General features: G+C 42.6%; 1 protein-coding gene across 1 annotated transcript in view; it reads right to left on the bottom strand.

The window, feature by feature from the left end:
• Positions 1-22,128, bottom strand: part of sema5a (sema domain, seven thrombospondin repeats (type 1 and type 1-like), transmembrane domain (TM) and short cytoplasmic domain, (semaphorin) 5A) — an 83,672-nt gene that overhangs the window by 28,480 nt on the left and 33,064 nt on the right. The window contains 9 exon segments of the mRNA XM_034560312.1: positions 467-614; positions 3,659-3,802; positions 4,301-4,482; positions 7,253-7,370; positions 9,135-9,342; positions 12,239-12,443; positions 17,056-17,191; positions 18,901-19,186; positions 20,465-20,678. Of these exon segments, the coding sequence (XP_034416203.1) occupies positions 467-614; positions 3,659-3,802; positions 4,301-4,482; positions 7,253-7,370; positions 9,135-9,342; positions 12,239-12,443; positions 17,056-17,191; positions 18,901-19,186; positions 20,465-20,678 (1,641 nt within the window).

Genomic DNA, 22,128 nt, shown 5'->3' with positions numbered 1-22,128 from the left:
CACGAGGAGCTACAGCTAATGTTCATTCCCGCTTGTTTTTACCAGGACTGTGGATGAGGGAATGTGTTTGTGTGTGTGTGTGTGTGTGTGTGTGTGTGTGTGTGTGTGTGTATGTGTAATAGCACCAGAAATAACACAAGCATAATTCACATAATTCTGTCAGGAGAACACTCATATTCCACCCCTTCCTTGCATCATCCGTGCTTCGGCGAAAGCTTTGTGGCAGGAAAATAAGCCCATTCATATGTGGAATGATTACTGTGTGTGTGGTATTAAATACGCCTTGGTAATAAATCTGATGGCGGCTGCCACTGTATAAATATAGCCAGGGGATTTCGTCGTGTAAGATGTTCCAATCTCATCACCACTGACTGTTCGCATGAAATGGTTCAGGCTGAGCTCCTGAAGAATGAATAGACAGAGACAAAGACGGGTTTAAAGATGGCGCGTGTGAGCGCTGACATACCTGACCACACCCGGGACAGTCGTTGCCGTTCTCACAGGTTCTGCGTCGTGCCTGGACGCCTCCGCCACAGGGCACGGTGCAGCGTTCCCATGCCGACCAGGCCGACCAGTAGACATGCGGAGGGCAGGGCAGGTGTTCATTACAGTACCTGGGGCAACAAGAGCAAAGACCACGTGGGATCAGCACGTAACGTCATTCATTAAGATACATCAGGAACTCTTTTGATCAGTGCATCTTTAATTCAGTTACTGGATTGTCTATTCTAGTTACACGATTGACATGACAAAAGATATATGAGGTAGTCAGCAAGCTTTGACAATAGAGTTTAACTTATACTGGGAACATAAAACTGGATTATGTACTGTCTGACCAGTGCTTTTGATTGGTCTGTGGAAAATGGAAAAGGAGTAGAGAGAACACAGTGCACTGAGAACCAGAACATCTGAATCATGCCACCCTAGACGGGTCTGTGGGAACATTTCTGTGCATGGTGTAGTGGCCAGTACATCTAAAATTCCATCTCTGATCTCAATAAACGTGCATATGCATTCTGTATAATTCATTGATACAGCCTACTAAAAAAGCCAGAAAGATGCATGCACCTCATCTAATGACATTGTTTTTACAAGACACTATTACAGTAAAATCTAAAATACTCCATCCTCATTATACAATAACGACAGTCAATTGCCAGCCTTATTAGAGCCATATCATTTATTTGCTAACTTTTACGCATACTATAAAATTGCTTTTATTGCTATTTTGTTGTATTTTGGCGCATGAGTGCCTTTTGAGGAAAATGGAGTCTTCTTGTGCTAGCTTTAACGTTATATCCTTCTCTAGAGGCTCAGGCTGGGTATTTCTATTATACTATTCCCAAATACTCTGCTACTGTTCATGGCAAATCAAAAGCTACATTCTGTATACTCCTGGTTGTAAAGATCCTCAGAGCAGTGTGTTATTCTCCACTATACTAATCTGCACACTCGTAGTGGGATGATACAGTGGGGAAAGAGGAGTCAGGAGTTACAATCTTGCAAAAACACACACACACACACACACACACACACACACACACACACACACATTCATCGTCACAGGCTTGTATGCAGAGCTGCACCACAGGACAATGAAAAACTACTGCGATCAAGCAGTCCTAGCTTTAGTCCATCTCCATCTCCCCCTTTTCTCTTAACTCTAAAACACACACTGATCAGAATAAAACGCTCCTAATTACTCGCTATAGGCTGAGTAAGCAGTGTGGACGTTGTCCGTGTGCGCTGAGGGAAATACCAACAGACGGTTAATAAATGCAGGCATTAAACAGCCAGATTTAAGCCCATAGCGCTGTTGTGCACGGCCGGTTTCAGAACATTTGCTTTGTCTTTAAAGGCTCTGCCTGCTGCAAACAATGAGGGTCAAACTTATGGGAAGCCTGTTGGCTAAAAAAGAAGAGGTGAGAAAAGAGGTTATATATATTTTTTTTTGTAAATATGTGTAATTATCAGCTCACACCATATGCATGCTTGTTTGAACATAAGTCTTGCGCATTAATCCAAACTGGGTCCTCGAGGCAACATGGGAAGAACAAAGTGAGTGGCGAGGCTTATTGCAGATGCCTAACACCTCTTAAAGGGGGCCTGTGCCCCATAAAATAAAAGTCTTTCACACTATTAAAAGAATCGTTCGGCACGCTCAAGCTGATAAAGTGCCGGACCTTTTTCATGACATTACGGATTAAAGCTTTCAATGAGAAGATTTCCTCTGCAAGCATTGGTGATGTACATGTCTGATACACCTGTTTATGCTCACATTGAACACACACACAAACAATGTAGAGTGTCCGTCTCATCCTTTTCACCCTCAGGCAGACTTAAACTGACAAAGGATAATTCATCTGTTAACACCTTTTCTTGATCGCTCTGCATTACCATCCATCCCCCCCCCCCCCCCCCCCCCCCCACACACACACACACACAGAGACTCACTAAAACACACAAAGACTCCTCTCTCAAAGATCCCTATCCAGCCCTCACAGCTGGCCCCTAACTGGCCGAAGGTGTTTTAAAGAGCTGAACAGAGCAAGTACTGAAAGCAGGAAGGGGAGATGAAACAAAGGAGATTAAAGCTCGGAAAAAGAAGGGGGGGGGGGGGGGTCAAAACCTGCTTCCCTTGGTCTTTAGTGCCAGACAGCGTTTTTCTGGTGTGGCTTGTGAGTAACAGGGCTGTGCCGGTTATTCCATTTATTTTCCTCAGAGCCTCTGGCGGAGCAGTCCTCTTCTCAAGGACTGCTCCGCCAGGAGCATCAGTGAGTGAGAAAAGGGAGGTTAGAGGAGAGAGTGAGGAAATGACAAAGTGCAAAGAAATGAGCAAAAAAAGGATGTAATATAAGGTTCATCCTTGAAGGCCATATCCAATTAATTGTCTATCACAATACTCTTTCTGTTGCCGTGGCAACGATCGGTAACACTTCATTTTCTACTTTTTGCTTTCCTGTTCCCTCTGAACTGTATTTATTGGCACGTCTATGGCAAACTGCAGGAGTTGGATGAAAAACATCAGCAGGATGCCTTGCTTGGTGACGCAGAGGCTTCATAGATACAGAAGTGAAATGTGTTAGCTAAGAACTATTAGTCTCTATGAAGATGACATTTATATAATGTAATATAGCCATGGATGCTGTCACAGCTTTCCTCAGTGATCTTTTTGATTTGGCCAACACTGAAATAAAGTTTGAGATAGCTAGAACAAATTGAGAGAAGAACAAAACTTTCACTTTAAGAAATTGCTCGACGTGATCTACCTGGGCTGCTTTGTATGTCTCTTTGTGCTACTTCACATTCTTTCTCCTTGAAAAAACGATTTTTTTTCAGGCCTAGAAGGTTGTTTAGCAACCACAAAAACACATCTATAAAAAGACGATTATATCTGCTGCAAAGCATTCAAAGCTTCAAAACGTAGACTCGGCCTGTGTGTGAATGCCAGATAATTACCCAAGCCCAGGCCTATCCCAGTCATTCCTTAATTGGCTGTCACAAAGTTGGACAGAATTGAGAAGAAAAGAGACACAGTGGAAGCCATGCTTCTTAACTGATGGCTAATAGCTGTCTTTTTTTACAGCATGTATTTGCTTTAATTAGTACGTGTGACTGAATGTATAAACCTGTGTGTGTGTGTGTGTGTGTGTTATACCTCTCCTCACGGTTCTGGCCCACACACACTCGTCCACCGTGGCGAGGGGTCGGGTTGCTGCAGGAGCGTTGACGGACATGGTAGCCGATGCCACAGCTGGTGCTGCAGGGAGACCAGGAGGTCCAAGGAGTCCACGCTCCGTTTCTATGGAGACACACAGAGCAACATCAGTCTCAGCTACTTTAGCTACGGATGCAGTGGTGATGGTCGCTGGAAGAACAAGACTACAGCAGGAAGATGTCAACTATTAAGTTCCATGAAACTCAGGGATTGATCACACCATGAGCCTTTGTTACCTCAATTTACAAAGCACGGATTTCATAGAGCTGTACTTTTCTGTTTCTGTGTCACTTTAAATTTAATATCAGTTTTTTTCTTTTTCTTTTACTGCTAGTCAGATAATATAATTTTGAGTATTTCATTTGAGTTGAGGTTACTGCTTTCAGAAATGAATTAGACTCAAAGATGAATTTATTGTTAAAAAAACAATTGATACATTATTAATAATGAAGATGATCCTCAAGTGTTTCCGTCATCAACAATGCACACATTATATCTTTGATGCAAGGATATGTTTGATGCAAGATATCTCAAATAAAAAAAAGAGGAGGCTTTACAGATGTGTATCAACAAAGAACGTACCTGGAGCAGTTTGCGACCTCGACACTAATGCCATAGCAATGCTGGCCTCCACAATGAGGGGCGGGGCTATCACAGGCTCGTGTCCGACACAGACAGGAGCCCGCGCTGCCGCCATCATTATGACTACAAGTGGACCAGCCTGACCAGGCGCCAAAGCCTCCATCAACAGTCACGTTACGGATCTGTTAGCAATGAAAAGGGACACAAATAAAACAGAGAGTAATGGCTTTTCGGATAAACTGGTTCTTGCATTAGACTGATGCTCTCAGGAATGTATTGCTGTGGGACGGCGAATGTGGATGCAAACAGAAATCAATTCTCCTCAAATAGATGCAAAAATAACTGCATTACATCTACTGCAGCACATCTAAAAGCATGCAGTTATATGGACAAAATGTGCTGAAAACATGAGGAAGCTATATGAAAATTGTCTTAGGATACGAGGATATTCCAAAACAGCTCAAGAGAGATTCAGAAAGGCAAATGAAAGCTGTGAATGGCCACGTACAAAGGAAAGAAATATGAGGAAATAAAAGTGGCAGCATAAATAGATATATGAAGCAAAACAGAATGAAACAGGAAGGCTCAGATATTACAGGAGCTATGAATTACGAGTGATGTCCTGGGCACATGAGCTAAATACAAAAACGCACCGGAGTGAGACTCAGAGCTGCAGATGATATAAGCCATGTCGCTGCTACATTTCAGGGTGATTTACAAATGCAAAGAACAATTTCATACGGGGAGAAAAGAGAGCATGATCATCAGCTGCTTTGGCAGAAGCAGAAATAACATTTGACCTCCGCTCTTTTTGGTAATTGTACTCTGCCGTGTGCATAAATGGGGGACGCTTGGATAAGACAGGCAACATTTGTATTGATGGGCTGCCTAAAAAAGCAAACAACTAAAAAAAGACAGACAGCATAGTTTACCAATCATGTATATAGCCAATACTATAAATGTTATGATGTGTCTGTAATTTGTTGTCCCAAAAAATATTAGTAATATAATTCTACTGGTTTGAAAATGTAATTTCATGACAGTGCCAAAACATAAATGAAATTGTGCCTGAAACAGGATGATAGATCAATTCTGAAAGGCGATGAAAAGCACTCATGTTTTATGGTGCATAAAACATAAGTGCTTTTTATGAGAGTAAAAAAATACTTTATTTTTCCCAGGCAGAAATTATAAAAGTTGTTTCTTTCTTATTCTAAAGAAGACTGTCACTATGTTTTTTTAGAGTGGGGGTTGGTTGAAATGCCTTTTAGTGAGTTCCTTCTCAAAACATTTATTGAGTACACATTTCCATTTCACTTGAGTGGAAACGTACAGAAAAGTGCCTGAGCCTAAAACTACAGAGAAACTAATTTCTGGTTTCCATATAGTGAATCTGTGATGCCAGATGGCGTTTGTGAATAAGTTGGTAAAGCATATCTCCTCTCTGCCTACACAACGTGTGTGAAAAACCTGGACTGGCCTCCAGCTCAACACTTCCACTTTGCAGGAGAAAATAACAGAGCAGACAGTGGAGCCGTTTTCAAAACTGTTAATGGACTCACAGGGAGTGAAACACTAACTGTGATGCAAGACAGCTTCGTGTTTTTCAGTTTTCACATCTTGGCATGGAAATATTGCGAGCAGAAATCATTTTCCCATTCTGGTCTGGCTTCACAAGCCCCATTGTAAAGCCATTCATCTCTGTCAGAATATAAAGTGATTACCGCCAAAGTTAATTCATGCTCACTCTAAATGGATTGGATCTGCTTAGACCAAGGTTTAAGTGGGTAAATACATATTCCATAACTAGTGTGGGCAGTGGTATGTGGCCACATGAAAATACATCAAATCTAAAGTATTGGTGGCTACACTGCTGGACTTTATCTGTACTCAAAGCCTGCATTCAAAGTAATAGTTTAGAGACAGTCAGCTAAGCATACAGACTGTGAAACATCTACCAGACCCTCTAGAGCCCAATTAACACATTGCTTATATGTGGTGTGTGCTTAAAACTGTGAGTGTGAAAATGACAAGTTTTATGTAAAGAGCAGCTGCCAGGAAGCTGTTAATAAGTGAGCTTTTAAAGTGCCGGTACGAAGATTTCCTAATTTGTCCCTCCTGTTTCCTCTCTTTATAGCTGACATGAAAGTATGACTGTTTGATGGAGTAATGACTCCAGAAATACTTGGCTGAGGGAGCCTTAGACTCTGACATAATCTTCTTTTTTGTTGTTGTTGCTGCAACCAGTAGTGACTTTGCAACATTATAATATGCGCGTCTATGTGCATATGCATGTACAATTATGTGTCTCCATTTATATATCTGAATGCATATGAGAATGCAGTGTTTCTGCCAGAGCTCTGCTGACAGATGCCACTGGGTGCTGCTCAGTGGCTTGACTGCCAAATGTTCTTCTGAACATGAAGCCACATAAAAGGGCACGATGGCCCACAGCACTCTCCGCTGTGACTGGCTTGAAAAATGTCTGAAAAAGAGTTGCCCGGCCCCTAATACCGCTCCAAAATGTGGTGCATGTTAAAATAAATGGAAAAGCTGTTTTGCTGATGAACAAGCAGTCAGTGGTGAATGATGGGAGTCTGTGCTCTGGATCACTAGCGGGGTACACGTCGCTCCCTTGAAGTGGTTCGGTCCCAAGATGCCCTTTCTTTAGCGAAGATATGTTTCGCAGCCTGGTTTTAGGGGATTCTGCCTGTAATTGAACGTATGGAAAGAATACAGAGCAGGCTGTAGCTTTCAAAAGAGAGGAGCAACGATGAATGGAAGTATTAAATTCACGTGGAGGGGAGAGCGACCATGAAGGCCGAGTAAGGATAATTGAGTAGTCTACCAACTTTAAAGTTTCACAGTGGAGACAGCAAAGAAAGTGAGTAACAAGCGAAGTGAACTACGATGAGGTGTGTAAGAGTCGGACAGCCGCTGAGTGACACTCACGGGGCATTTTGTGATGCTCTGCTCCCATTGGCTCATCCTGACGCTTTCCTCCAGCGTGGTGCACTTCTTCAACAACAAGTCCCAACCACAGTATGGGTCCCTGGCTCCCACGCAGGCTCTGGAAGGACAATACATTTCACTTTTAATGGCCTTTTATTACCTGGTCATGTGAAAACAGATAGCTCTGCATTGTGTCAGGACATGATATATAACATCAGGTTGAGACAAAGCAGGGAGATTATTGAGAAAGCTGGAAGATAAAGTGGTGGAATAAATGATGGATGGTAAAAATATGAAATGGGAGAGGTAAGACTGAAAGAGTGTGGCAAAAGAGAGAAGGAGAAACAGGAAAGAAGACGTGTAGAGGTGCAGAGAAAGAGGTGAGCACAAAGCAAATTAACATAAAAGAGAGGGAGAAGAGAAGCTCCTTAAGTGACAGAGAGGAGAGGAGAGAGATCAGAAAGGCAGGAGAAAAACATTAATAAGCGTCTTGCACTGCTCTGCAATGGGTACATTGGATCAGCAGCCTAAAATCATGTCTTAACACAATGTGCTGACTGATTCTTCAGGTAATCTTCAGCCAAGCGCAAGGATTATTGTTTTGAGCCCGCATACACACACATACATTTCTGACTCAACTGCCTTATCAGCTCCATAAAGATTCTCTGTGAGGAAACTGTAGCAAAGATAGCGGGTTCTGTCTTTGCCGCATCTGCTTCAGGTGGTTTACTGAGTGCAATAAAAAGCCCGATGTTACTCTTTTCATGCAAATGCAAGTCTTCCGGTGACGGCACAATGACATATCTCTACACCACAAGCTTAGACATGACCCTAGTGATATGTAACTTAAGTTGAGTTTCATAACAATGAACTGAGCAAAGACACAAACACGAGTGCAAGGGCACAAGATCATACGCATCCATCCATGTGAAAATGCAGAAAGGCATACGGCTTGCTTGCACACACTGTGGCTGGCATAACGTCTGGGTAACGAAAAGCAGAGCATTATGGACTCTATCTGTACCGACAAGGATATCAGGGGTGACGACAGCAGCACAAAATGAAAGGGAGAAATAACAAGATAATACTGTCTTTTAGGGGGCCTTAAGGGCCTGGCAGATTGTACACCACCCTTCAGTGAGCCACACAGCACACACGGCCAAACAGCAGCCTTTTTTTTTTTACATCAAGCAGGTATACCTCATAGACGTACCAGCGATGAAGCCAGTAACTCCCCCCAGTATTGTACCTGCCAGTCTGTTTGCATGGTTTTATTTCTTTTATCTGATTTGTTTGTTTTTCGGCTTTCCTAAAAACTCTAACACTGTCTTAAAATGGAAAAAAAGGGAAGTCTGGGAAAAGGCAATGAAGTGCCGTAATGTCTACGTCATGTATCACAGAGCCACAGCTGAAATATGAAGCCTAACTCTTCTGTGGATTCCAATAACAGCTCTTTGTGCCAGAGATAAGGAATGCAGGTGTGATTCCTCTTCTGCGCGCGATGATGGATGGGATCCCAATCTTGTGGTGCGTCTCTACACTCTGGCCTCTGCCTCGGGTATTTCTTCACTAATATGTATGCCCTGACTGAGCGTCTTCCAGACAGACAGAAAGTCAATATATCTGCTAAACACACAGAGCTGCAAGAGAACTTTACAGAAAGCGCACGGTTTGATGACGACGAGCCGTGGGCACCTACAGTGGCTCAGACAAAAGCTGATATACAGGATTTTAAATATCAACAAAGGCCCCTGACCAACACACAGCCTGGCCCTCTCAGATAAAGAGAAATGAAAGGAATGAAAAGGAAAACTTTGTTGAGTCCACATTTGCACATTTGTTTCCATTGAGATTAATGGTGCTGGTCTGTGCATGTACTCACTCTCTGCTTTTGTGGTAGCTGCATCTCTTAAGTGGGATCTTGATGACCTGGTCTCTTACACCCACATAAAGCTCACTGCGGCTGTGCAGGATCAACAGGCTTCGGATCGGCTGTCTCTTCCTGGGCGGGAACAACTCGATCTCCTCCAACAGGCAGCTCCCCGTAGACTGATTGAGAGGGGAAAGCACTTTCCTGATAGTACCGTAATCTGGAAGAGAAAGAGGGGGTGGGGGGAAAGAATCCAGTCACAAAGATGAAGGCGGTTGTTTATCTGCAGGAGAAAAGGTAAAGTGGCCGAGAGAAAAGGAGAGGCAGGGTAAGAAGAACAGAGAGTTTGATATGGTGAAAACAACAACAAAAATATCTTGGATGAGCAACACTGCACACAAGCCAATGTGAACTCAATGTAAACCACACAGCAATCATCCTACCAGAGAGGTTCTGGAATAAGACTGGTGGTGGCTGGCTTGTCAAGCTTGGTTATGCCATCAAAATGCAGGTCTGTATATGCAACCAGAGAACTGGTACAGTAATGCACATGAATTCATGATTTCTGGCTTTTCTTTGAAGGGATATTCCAGGGCAAGAAACCACTGTGAAGGGTGTGGAAACCCATGCCATTGTGAATGCGTCCTGACCCTTATTTTATGTAAGGTAGGCCCAGTGAGATGTTGTTGGGGGCAATTTCTTGTCGGAGAGAAAAAACAAACATAATCTCTTATACATGAAAGAAGGGTGAATGCTAATACTTAATTTAAAAGTAAGGAATGTAAAAGTTAAGCCCGAAGCAGTATGGGACAGTAACACATTACTTAGTGACGTGTTAAAGGAATATGATTACAATTGTAAGTGTTACTATTTGGACAATCAGAAATGTGATCTGTTTGATCATATAAAGGAGGGTGGATATCAGTATGGTCTCCAGTCCGGCTTTGCCAGCTTCTTAGCTGGCCCGATAATGTTAGCCGCTGATAAGCCACATTCAGGAAATCAGCAGGTTTTGTGGATGCTTGTTAAACAACATAGTTGTTGCATCACATTATTATAATACTTACAATCATATTGTATTCTCTACATTTTAGCAAATAATTTGCACCTGTCTTTGTGCTTCTGCAATAAAAAAAATGCTTTTCTTATTCTATAATTTCTCAATTTCTAATCCTTCATGGGTTGATGCAATTACTTGTTCAATGAGTGATACCTAATGACTAAGTAATTATGATTCCCCCAAGGCATTTACTTTCACCAACTTAGAGCTTCACAATTGGTTAGAAACCAGAAAGTCAATGAAATCTTTGGATTTAATTGAAATCTGTCCATGTTAACTGCAAGAGAAAATGTTGCCGCAGGGCTGAAATTACTAATGAGTGCTGAATAATGAGGTAAAGTAAATTTGCTGCAAACCACATGTTTGAATAAAATAACCCTACACCTTGACATCTTTGGACCCACAGTTGGAACGATTAGGTTTTCCACAATGGCCCCAATCAGCAGGGTGCTTTTAAGCGTTAATAATAGCATGTGATTAGGTACAGTATGTGCGCTAACCAATGGCTTTGGCAGGATTTCAGATGTTTTCATTAGTGTCTGGTTAGTGTCTGGGGAACCTGCAGTGTGGGCAGCTCTGGTCCGACGCTACATTGATCACAGCACCATGCAAACAATGAGAGGGGAGTTTTTGAGGGATATGCCAAGCATAGAGCCAGTGAACTGGAACAGGTTGTGCATGTGTTTGTGTGTGTGTGTGTGTGAGAGTGTGTGATATCCTAAAATAACACTGACTAACAACAGGAAGATCATGTTGACATTTCCCACTGGGGCTATGGTACATTAGCACAGTGAAGTGGGTCACTAGGTTCAAATTCTGTCCAGTACATCCGAACATAATCCATATTGGGTGTTACATCATAATACAGCACGAACACCAAACGCGGGTGTGTATCTGGTGTCTAGCTGATACTGTTTTCAGCACATTGCCAAGTCTAACATCACATATTGTCACATTGGCGTGATCAAACATTCGACCGATAAGCAGGTGGTGCCACGCAGACAGGGAAAACAAGTAAGGGTAAAGGGAGAGCTGTACGCATGTGTTATTAATTACCCGTCTGTTTTCTTCTGACACCTGGCTGTTGGCTGTTTCATGGTATCTACAGTGTCTTAGTGAGGAATTGCATGGGGATGATACATGATGTGTGTGTTCTGTCAGTGCATATGGAGGACATGTGGAAGGAAAGAACGATCTAACTTGGGTCAAGTCAATGCTTTGAAGCCTCCTCAGAAGTACAGTTCTATTGGTTTCATTATTCTGACAAGTTTTTCTTATTTGCAATGCCTGAACTTCAAATGGCTTACAAATGACCACAGAAAAGGTATTTTTGATTTTTGTAAGTATTCTATATAAAACAATCAATATTCATGACAATATAAGTAAAGATCAGGCTTCAATTTACAAAGCTGTGTTTTAATGTTACATATTAAGAGTTTAACGCAACTAAAATGCTAATCCATGCTAATTTACTGGTGCCAGACTGTGTAGGTCTGAAACCCGATCAGGGCATGGGAATGAACAAGCTCACCCACACTACTTTTTGACATAAATCGTCTGTCGCAAGCTCGACAATGGAGTTCACAAAGTCATTTCAAAAGGAAGCTGAGAAGCGAGCGGTGAGCAATTTTAGTGGAGCGGGTTGAAATCTGGGTTGAGCGCCGAGCGTTATTGAGCGGAGCGGCCTGGAACGGCCTTCAACGGGGGATAGGAGGGAATGAACAGCTCCGTGAGCAAGGAGCAGAAACTCACTGCTCCACTAACATCCCCTGATTCTGATTGGTGCCCTGAACTACATGACATCAGCACCCCGTCCCCCCTCTATATCAAACCTGGGAAATAAAGACAGAAATACAGAAATCGTAATCCTGAGATAACCAAATAGGGAAATGATTTTGTTATGTAGGACCCCATCATGCATATTGAGAAGGGGATTGACATATGTTTTCAGAATAAAAATGCAAATGAATAAAAAACTAAAAATAATGTGTCCAGGATAAAGACTCAAAGTCTTGGAAGTCAAACACAATGCATACACCGATTGCCAATAACTCACCCGTAGCCAAGTATATGATGTGAAACAGCATGTCTTTCCCCTGCACCACATCCACCGCAACATGAGTGAAGCGCACATTGTCCTCCATGAAGTAGGGCACGGGAACCACGGGTTGGACCACCTCGTGCATCAGCAGAAACTTCTGAGCGTCCTGCAGGTTTCTTTCAGTCAGGTTCACATAGGAGCCAGAGTCAATGGTGCCGCACTGTGAAGGTGTGGAAGACAGAGCAGGAAATGATGGACTGACGACATTAATACAAGCTCCAAGCTCTTTGGGATGAAAAGCAATGTTAATTTGCTTCATTTTCTTGTCCAGAAGTACCACCAGAGATGAGAAAAGAAAGAGATTGAATGATTAAATGAGCAAGGCTTTAAAGTCGATTGCAGCCTCGTTGGGATGGTTTGCTATCCTCACAACCTCAAGGCTTGGTAGTCGATACACCACGACTGGTGGAAGACGACTGAATATTCGTTTGACGGAGCAGGTAGTTAGCTCTTTTATTAGATATTTCCTCATATTGCTGGGGGGTTTTGGTGGTACCACTAGCAATGTTTTTTTTTACCCCAAAAATAAGATAATATAAAAAGTTTTTATCTTCAAAGCTTCATTATTGTTATTTGTTATATTACAGAAAAAAAAGTAAATTCTGCAACATCATTCAAACAAAGTCGGACTTTCACAAAAAAAAATGTCTGCCTAGAAAACAGGGAGAAGACAGAAGTATATAAATAGGGAGATTTCATTGTTACAAATTCATTTGCATTTCAGGTACTGTTGACTGTAAGTTGTGTGTCCCAGTAGAGTGTTTCTACTGAAGCCTGAGTCAGTGCCGCAGCACTCTGTTAAAATGTGAAATATGTTATGTATTTATTAACATGTTTTATCAATAGATTGTGTTAATTTCTTTAGGTAGTATTTTTTTCTGGGAAACAAAATATTAAGGGATCTTTGTCATTTTCTTAAGCTTCAACCAAGATTAAACAGCATATACTGGCATTAGAGGCGGTCTACGTGCACAAATAGGATGCTAAAATATAACTGCAAGATACATACAGTATACATTTTAAAGCACGTTGTTGCTGTCTAGTGACAAAATACATGCTTTTATTGAATCTAGTGCCTTTTTAATTTTTCTTTAGCAGAACGGCACTAAAGAGGCACAAAGCCAGTCCAGCTGAGCCGGATCACTTAAGCTAACCATGCATGTCCCTTCTCAGGGAAAGAGGTCCCTGGCTGGGGTCAGGAGGATTGTGGCTCCATCCACAAAGAATAGGCCTACTCCACGTTACAAAGAAGAGAAAACAAAAATAAACTATGCACGACAATTACGCTGACCCAAATGACTGGTACAGTTTTGGTTTTGAACATAGATTAGCAAATTCACAGCACATATTTTCTCCAGGCTACCCGTACGCAGCCTCATTGTACTAAGCTGAGACTGGACCTTGAGTGGCGATTAGTTCCTGCTGACTAGCTACGGTAGCAACAGCATGGACACTTTATACAGATCAATCCCTGGCCTTCCGTGGGCTGACGGATGAGAATCATGGCGGGATTCCCCGGGATAGGCAACGGATCAGCGCCCTCGCCACATCAGGAAATGGGAAATTAAAGCCCTGAAGGACAGGGAAATGCAACACTGTGTGTATGTGCTGCGTGTGTGCCTCTTTCTCTCTGTGCAACAATGTGTAGTGTCTGTGTGTGTGTGTGTGTGTGTGTGTGTGTGTGGTGAGGGATATATAATAACATATGTCTAAGGTTTCCTTCTGTGGTTTGTCCTTGCATGTGACCAATGAGGGTCTATGACATCTGTGACTGTACGGAGAGACGGATGTGGTGATTTCCTCGGTCCGGTCAAGTTGAGGGACAGAGCCATCATTTGGCTGAGGGCCCATACAACACTCAGCTGTCGTGCTCATCATAAGCACACTGTGCTCTGCCAGGGTGATAAGTGCCTCTGAGAAATATGGTTGTATTACGGCATGTTTTTGCCAAATGGGCTTTTATTGAAAATCTGTCCTAGGTCATTAAATATTCCATCACCCTGGATCAGTTTTGGCTCCAAATTATCATATTAAGCTGAAAGAAAGCACAAAAAACTGACACCTCTTGTTTGCATCACTTAAAATATCTAATGCAACCATATCGTGCAACAGCATTTGGTTCAGACTTGAACTTAAAGGGGAAATGATGCACCTTTTATGTGTATTTCAGTGTTAATGGTAAAAGTAGTTTATTTAATCAATTAACTCCTCAGTGCACACTGTACTGACCCAGAAAGCTGAGTTTGCAGCTGCAAAATCTGTTGTTGGGTTCTGTTCATGCATCCAGCGCCGGCATATGACAAGACAGGAGCTGGATGCAAGAAATAATTACAGGCTGCTGTTTCAGCTTGGATTTCTCAGGGTAGCCGAGGCCTATGAGCTCTATGCCGCTAAAAAACAGAACTACCTTGTTCGATTCAATATGCGTGCAGCGTGGTGTTACGGACGAGAATACATTTGACAGTGTTTTACCCGACTTGGATACTCAACCGCATTTATTCAAGTACACGGACAAAGAACTGCAGCGGAGAGAGGCCGAGGCTGCAGTGGGGATTACATGGACCGGCGGAGACCCTGCAGAACCTCAGGCACAGAGAGCAAACACCGACCGGTGGTTGTTAGAGTAACGCAGCTCATTTGGACAAGAGCAGTGTGTGTGTGTGTGTGTGTGTGTGTGTGTGTGTGTGTGTAGGGACTCAGGTGTGTGGTGGAGAGAAAGAGAGAGAGAGAGAGAGAGAGAGAGAGAGAGAGAGAGAGAGAGTGTAATGCAGTGTGAGCGGACACGTAAGAGCAGGGAAGAGTTTAAAGTTGATGTCCATTAGAGTTTAAAGTTTGTGGACACATTAAGCAGCTCCTCGCGCGCGTAGAGGCGATGTTGGACGGACGCTTGCGTGCAATGCATCCTGGTACCGTGAGCAAGAGTAATCCTCTTCCTCTGTCAACATAGCACCCTGAAGAATGTATTGCTTCATTTGACTACATTTACCATCAACACTGAGTTGACATCCATTTTGTACACGTGGAGCTTGGAAATGAATGTGTTTGTACAGTAAGCAATTATAATATGACAGAAAACCTATAGAACAGAGACAGTGTTAGCTCCTAACGTGCAACGAACATGAGTCATAGGCTGACTAAACCCGGCAGGATCAATCTGCAAATAAATGGGGGGATTTTCTCCGCAGACAGATGGGGAATTAAGCTCTCAATCAATGACCAGTGTCTGTCTGTGTGTCTGTGTGTTGAGTGATGAGTTCACAGTGATAATTATCCCTATTTGGCAGCAATCAACCACCCCATATTTTTGTGGCCGTATTTGTGTACAATAGATGTGGTCGCCGGCTTTTATAGGTGCTGGTCTCCCTGAGGTGTATCTTGCATGATTGTAGACATGTGTGCACAAAGGGCTGGGGGGGGGGGGGGGACACACACACAAATGGGCAGGCCATAAATCCTACGCTCGTAAATCTAATCCTCCAACATTGACAAATGCTTGATGAAGATGTCACTGAAACCTAGATAAAGTGTGCACCGGTCCAGCGGTGAGGAGCAGCTATTGTGCCCGAGCTTAAATGGAGAGATGCGGAAGAACTGATCCCGGTTTATCCTTGAGGAAAACACCTCCATATAAGCCTATGGCATATATAAACCTCTTGGTGATGTACCTCCAGTATTCTGAGCAGAATAAAATAAATATATGACCAGATAGAAGAAATTGGTTTTCTCGACGATGAGTGAATTCAGACATGTAGATATATGAACGCATGATGCCAGTGAGACGCGTTCTAAGTTACAGATGGCTATGTGCTTTTCTTAGTGAACTGCCACCGCTAGCACTTTTTTTTCTGCACGAACATTTCATTCTGCAGCAGCATGTCATTATAGATAACGTGCGCGTGTGACTATCTCGATAGCAGCCATCGCGAACGCTCATGCAGCTGCTTGCTTGACGGAAACATGATCGAGGGTCCGCGATGGGAAGCGCGTGGAAGTGAGGCGTGTGTCACACATTGGCAGCCAGACCTCTGAGGAAATGCAATCCCTCATGGAGAGCTGCGTGGATTAGCTCCATCACTATCTCCTGGGCCCGCTGCAATTGAGGGGCACTTTGGCTAATAAAACATTCCCTCGGTATCATCGGTATAGAGCTGTGCCTAAAATGGGGATAAGGTGCCCGGCACTGCTTGGTTGCTCCTCCGAGTTTTAGGACAGAGTATAAACATGAAGTGCCACTTGTGCAAAACAAGGACAGTGTATTTATAGAAAGGGACTGCAGTTCACAAAACAAGGCTATGAAACACCTTAAAGGAATGATTGTGCCATTGTAAAAATCTCTGGATTTTATAACGAGCGGTCGTAATGTGTGTGTCCGTGAGTAGAGAGAAGGATGATTCAATGAGAGAGTAAATTAATGAGTGAAGAGCTTGCTGGGGATCTGAGGCAGACTCATCAGGATGTACACACATTCACACCACATGCATACATTTCCTGAGGCAGGCACCCAGCCACACACACTATTTGGCTTGTTTAGCAGTGTGTTGGGTCTAAATCCCCTCAAGCATGAACAAATGATCGTTAAGGATTAGCTCTGAACTTTAGCTCACACTTCACAAACTGCCTTTGCCCTGCTAGCGGCGCGACTTTTGTGATGCCAATCTTGGGCTGTTACTCTGTTCAAAATATCCAGACTGAAATATCTCTTAATAGCAACATGTGGTAGTCTCTCTGCTGTTATAAATAACACACAGGGTGCTTTTGTATAGCTTTGTTACCTGAAAGTCCGGGTTGGGGTTGGGGTAGGGCAGCCACGCTGACCGTGAGTTCTCCTGGTACTTGAAGGGCCCGTTGAAAACCTGTGATACGGCACTGAGATTGAAGGCACACACCGCAGACGCAGCAATGCTGTTTCTGAATGTCAAGAACAGAAGAAAAAAGAGGGAAGAGAGACCCAACGAAAGGGGGTGAGAGGAGACAGGGAATGATGGATGAGTGAGGGAGAAACAGAGAGGGAAGTATTGGATTAAAGATATATTTTTTTTAAAAGGACACCAAGTAGAAATCTCTGTGCAGATGTTGCTGGTGCAGTATTTGTGAATCTGACCTCTGTGTGTTTGTATTGCTCTTCGCCAGCAATACAAATCAAACACCGGACAGACAGGCGCAGATGCCGGCGTAAGTGATCGTCATTATTGGAGTATAAATCCGGCCACAGGACATAATTAAGCTATTCAGACTGTCTGATTAACTGTACAGATATCGTGTCTGAAATACAGCTTTGACTTTTTGAGCTGTCAGTTTTAACAAGTACCGGTCTCTGCTCTCTGAAGAGAGAGTAAAGAACGAGAGTATTAACTCTCAACTTCAACTGAGAGACTTGGGCAATGTGAATTATAATCCTATGTGGCTCTTCATTAGACTCTGTGCCTGCAGGGGGAAATTTTTCCGATACCCTTCAAAAGACATATTTTTCAGCAATATGAAAGCATTGACCATAAAGAATAGATTACTCAGCTTTTACAGTAACAATGGTCCGTCCGTGTGTGATTATGGGAACGTAAAAAAAGAAAAGAGCGAGAGACAAAAAGAGAAAAGGGTGTTTGTGAAAATAGAAAATAATACTTTTCATCCATGGATGCATCCCATCTCTTACATCCCCATGCATGTGCATGATACAGTGTACACTCTAATAAGTGATGATCAGCTTTTTTCATGGGATTTTAATGTCAGATGGTACTGGAATGAGCCATCCTTGGAACTGGTTTGAGTGTTTACAGGAGGATATTTCTACTGGAAATTCAATTTAAGATGCACTTGGCCATGTAAACTTCACTGTCATATCACTCAATTTTATATGCCCAGTGTGCATGCTACGGAAGAGCCACATGCCAAGCCAATCTAGTTGTGTTTGTTTACAAAACTGACAATGTGATGCCAAAAACACTGAATTATACATGAAGCTATTCCGCGGGTGCATTAAAAAGAACAAAGAATGAAAGAAAAATATGGTGATATAAGTTGGCATTTTCATCTGATATGAACATGCTGCGAGCTGGATCTCACTTTGGTTTGTGCTTCACAACGCAAATAATACAGACTGTCAAATATAACAGTGGAACTGGGCCGACTGTAGAAAATAACTTTAAAGGACTTTGAAAAGTTTAACTGAAACTGATTATTTCCGAAGGCTGGATATATTTCAAATAAATTGTATGCAAATTACAATACTTACAGGATTCTTGTTTTTAAATGTCAAATGGGAAAATTGAGCCCATTGAGCTAACCTCAGTTTATTATTTATTATTCATCTACAGCTAATACAAGCTGCTGGGTTCATTCAGTAAAATAGGCGGTCGCTGAAAGTAAAAGCCGCTTTTGTCAATCGTTGTCTGAAATAAATTAATTAAAATGTTAATTTGTCACATTTATTATTGCAAACTTAATGTGTTGTGCGAGAACAGGACGGTGTAGCAACAGCAACTAAGGGGCTATAGGTTTGACTAACTCAATTGTGGATGTAAATGCCGTTGTCATACATTTAGTCAGTACAGTATGAAGAGAGTAAGTTGTTTGTGGTTAACTATGGCCATTGTACTTTTGTGAAATCTCATTTTACTCACACGTTGGTCGTGAAAATACCGTAGAGCAGCTCCAGCTCCGGCAGGTAAAAAGTTCCCTGCAACTCGTTGTAGTTGAAAGGTATTTCGCCCGGTCGGGAGCAGTTCAGCCTGGCCTTCATAAAGGTGGTCCACGTGTCCTCCAGGAGGAAGCGGCCGCCGATGTCGTTCTTGCATACGCGCCCTGCGCGGGAAAACACCGTCCGGCCGCAGTCGTGCTCCACTGCATTTTCCCGGAAGAAGAAGTAGGTGAAGTTGGCGATATCGTAGGAGGATACGAAGTTCGGTTCTGTTGAAGGAGAGGTGGCAGGAGACGAGAAAAATGAGTGGGAGAAAGAAGACATGGAAGAAGAAGAAACATTTACGAGAGCTTTGAAAGAAAGATGCAGGGCAGAGAGAGGAGGGAGAAATAGCGAATGAACAATATTTAAGGTGGTGGGAGGGAGAGTGAGTGGGAGAGTGAATGGGTATGTGTTATGACTGATTGACTTGCGGGGTTTGTGAGGCCCACACAACAGCAGGTGATCAGGATTAATAACTACAGGCCATGTTATTAATGGCATTGTGCTGTAATAAGAAAACTCATTTTTCACTCCCTAAACCTAAAGGTTAGGATGAGAAATGACCAAAACAGGTGGAGTGTAATAGCTTTCACCCTATCTGAAACACGAGTCCTCCACGGCACTGTCACAGCTAAGGCGTTCATTTTTATGTATGACATTATTGGATCTAAACCGCATACTTTATTCGCGCTGACAGTGATTTAATTCACCTTTAAATGAAAGTGTGTTCCCCCCCCCCCTCCTCATTTCAACCCTCCTCTTCTATGCACCTTTGGAGGGCAGTGCAGGGGGAGAAAAAAAAATCAATGCGCCATAAAATTAGTTATTAAACCTTTTCCCAAAAGGTTCCTGCAAAGCAATGTATGTGGTGGCTTTTAATTTATTTTTTCAATTTAGCTTAAATGTGAATCAGATAAAAATCACTTGCTGACAAGATACTAATTGACCCGCTCCTCTGTAGGCCGGACACCTTAAGCTGTCTGAAGTTCTCCAATCTGTTTGTGCTTGAAGTGTGTCTAAACTTTCAGGGAGAAATACATTGATTTCTGTCAATTTCACAATTTCATGCTCCTCGAAGAAAGGGTGAGATAAATATATAAAGATTTTCCAGTTGCTTAGTAACTTAAGAAATAATAGATTTTACTGATAAAATACAAGCGAACAATTATAAAGAGTTAATCTTCTTTTCCAGCATTTGCTACACTGCTTTGCCCACACAGCGGTGGTCTGAGGAGGAATACAATCCTTCAACCAAGAGAGACAGATTCCTACTCTGTGTTAGATAAGCATCACTCAAGTATCCTTGAGCAAAACACTGAATCTCCACGAGCTGCAGGGCTGATGTTCAATAGCTGACAGGGGGAAAAGCTCAAAAGCAATTTTCTCCTTCATTGTTTCTTTCTATATAAAATGCCCATCTTTTTTTTAACGATGTTGACACACATTTACATAAACAGTAACATCTCTATCTACATCTGGAGCCGACACTTTGGCGGCCCCCATACCGTTCAGCCACTTGGAGTTGTATTGGGCCGTGCGCAGAGGTGGCAGGCCGCCTAGGCTGCGATAGATGGCGGGGTCTCTCCCAGAGAAGTCCATGGCCGTGGCAGCGTAAAGCTCCCCGTTGGAGGTGATGAGGGCAGTGGAATTGTGGAGGGGGTTGTAAGGACACCGAGCCATCCCGCTGATCTGATCGTGAATCTCTGTCAAATTTGTCAGCTGCAACACAGATAAAGAAGAGGCTGAGCGAGGGAGCGAAAGTGTTTCCACAGGAAAGAGTGATTGACACAGCCGATGCCTCGGAAATGATTGCGATTGTAAAAGGAGCATCCTTTGAGTTAATAATCAAAGACAGTATGATGTATTTTCTCCTTCTTTTTCAATAATGGATCATTTCAGACAAAAACCTGCATAAAAATATACGACAGAGTATCAAAGTGGAAAATTAAAATACAAACTAGAGAGGTCTGGGAATGTTGTTTGATCCTGCCAATATGCAAATAATGCAGTTAGACTAAAAGAACACTCCTCATTATGTTTTGTTTAGTTTACATCTACTGCGAAACACACACAAAGATATATATATATATATATATATATATATATATATATATATATATATGAGCAAAGCCTCCTGGAGCATCATAATCAGAGAACGCATTTAGAATCATTAGCAGCAGAAAATACACAAAATGAGCAGCTGCCTTACGTCCAATGTTAAGTAGCCTGTCAAGAAAGCAACACAATTATTAAAACAGGCATCTTCACTCAAGTTGTCCGGCTACAGTGTTTTCTTGGTGTGGTTGGTATGTCTACAGGGCAACCAGCTGTTTGTCTGTTTATAACATTATTGAACCACATCTTTGAGAAGCCTCTCTGAGTCTAAAAGTGGCTTGATGTGATGCATTCTGCCTTTGAATAAAAGGCCAAATCCAACTCCTCGCTTTTTAAAAATACTTTACTGCATGACCTCGGCTTAGCCCTGACACACTGCACTGGTTCCTAGTTAAAAAAAATACAACAAAAAAAACAGGCCATAGCTCCGTGACTCAGCCTTGAATACCAAAAAGAAGTAATACATTTTTTAAATCCAAGCTGTAATTATATTTTATGGTGCAAAAGTAAACACCGTATACACGAGGATTAGCTCATGGTTTGCACTTCCATCCAAGTTCATCTAAGTTCTGAGGGCAAAAACACGAGTGAAAAGATTGCATTAATCTCAGGTTTTAAAAACCACAAATGATAATTAAAGTTATTCCATTTGCAATTACTTTTCTATCAATCAGAGCTCCGCATGTTTGACTTCTCCGTGGTTGCAGAGGACCTCAGGCGAGAGCACATGTGTAAGATTCACAGCTCAATCTCTTCTTTGGTAGACAACACTTCTACACAGGGGGCCAGGTGCCATTTGATGCATTTGTGTTGGGGCGGAGACTTCTTCAGCCAATTTCCTGGAGCCGGTCGATTTGGATCACGGGTTCTGTTATCTCCTGCCACCTCTGCTCCAACCAAACCACGGTGAAACAGAGCGGCCCTGTCTGAGCTCTGCCAGCCTGAGATGAAAGCCCAGTATTAACAGGCTCATTCTGTGGGTTGGAATAGCTACTTTTAGGTCAATTGGATCATTTAGAAAAACAAGCGGAGGAGCGATAAAAAGAAAGACTGC

Source organism: Cyclopterus lumpus, chromosome 20 (genome assembly GCF_009769545.1).
Source record: "Cyclopterus lumpus isolate fCycLum1 chromosome 20, fCycLum1.pri, whole genome shotgun sequence".
In the NCBI taxonomy this organism is placed as follows: domain Eukaryota; kingdom Metazoa; phylum Chordata; class Actinopteri; order Perciformes; family Cyclopteridae; genus Cyclopterus; species Cyclopterus lumpus.
Note: the sequence above shows the minus strand (reverse complement) of the source record. Positions and strands in the feature narration are given on the sequence as shown.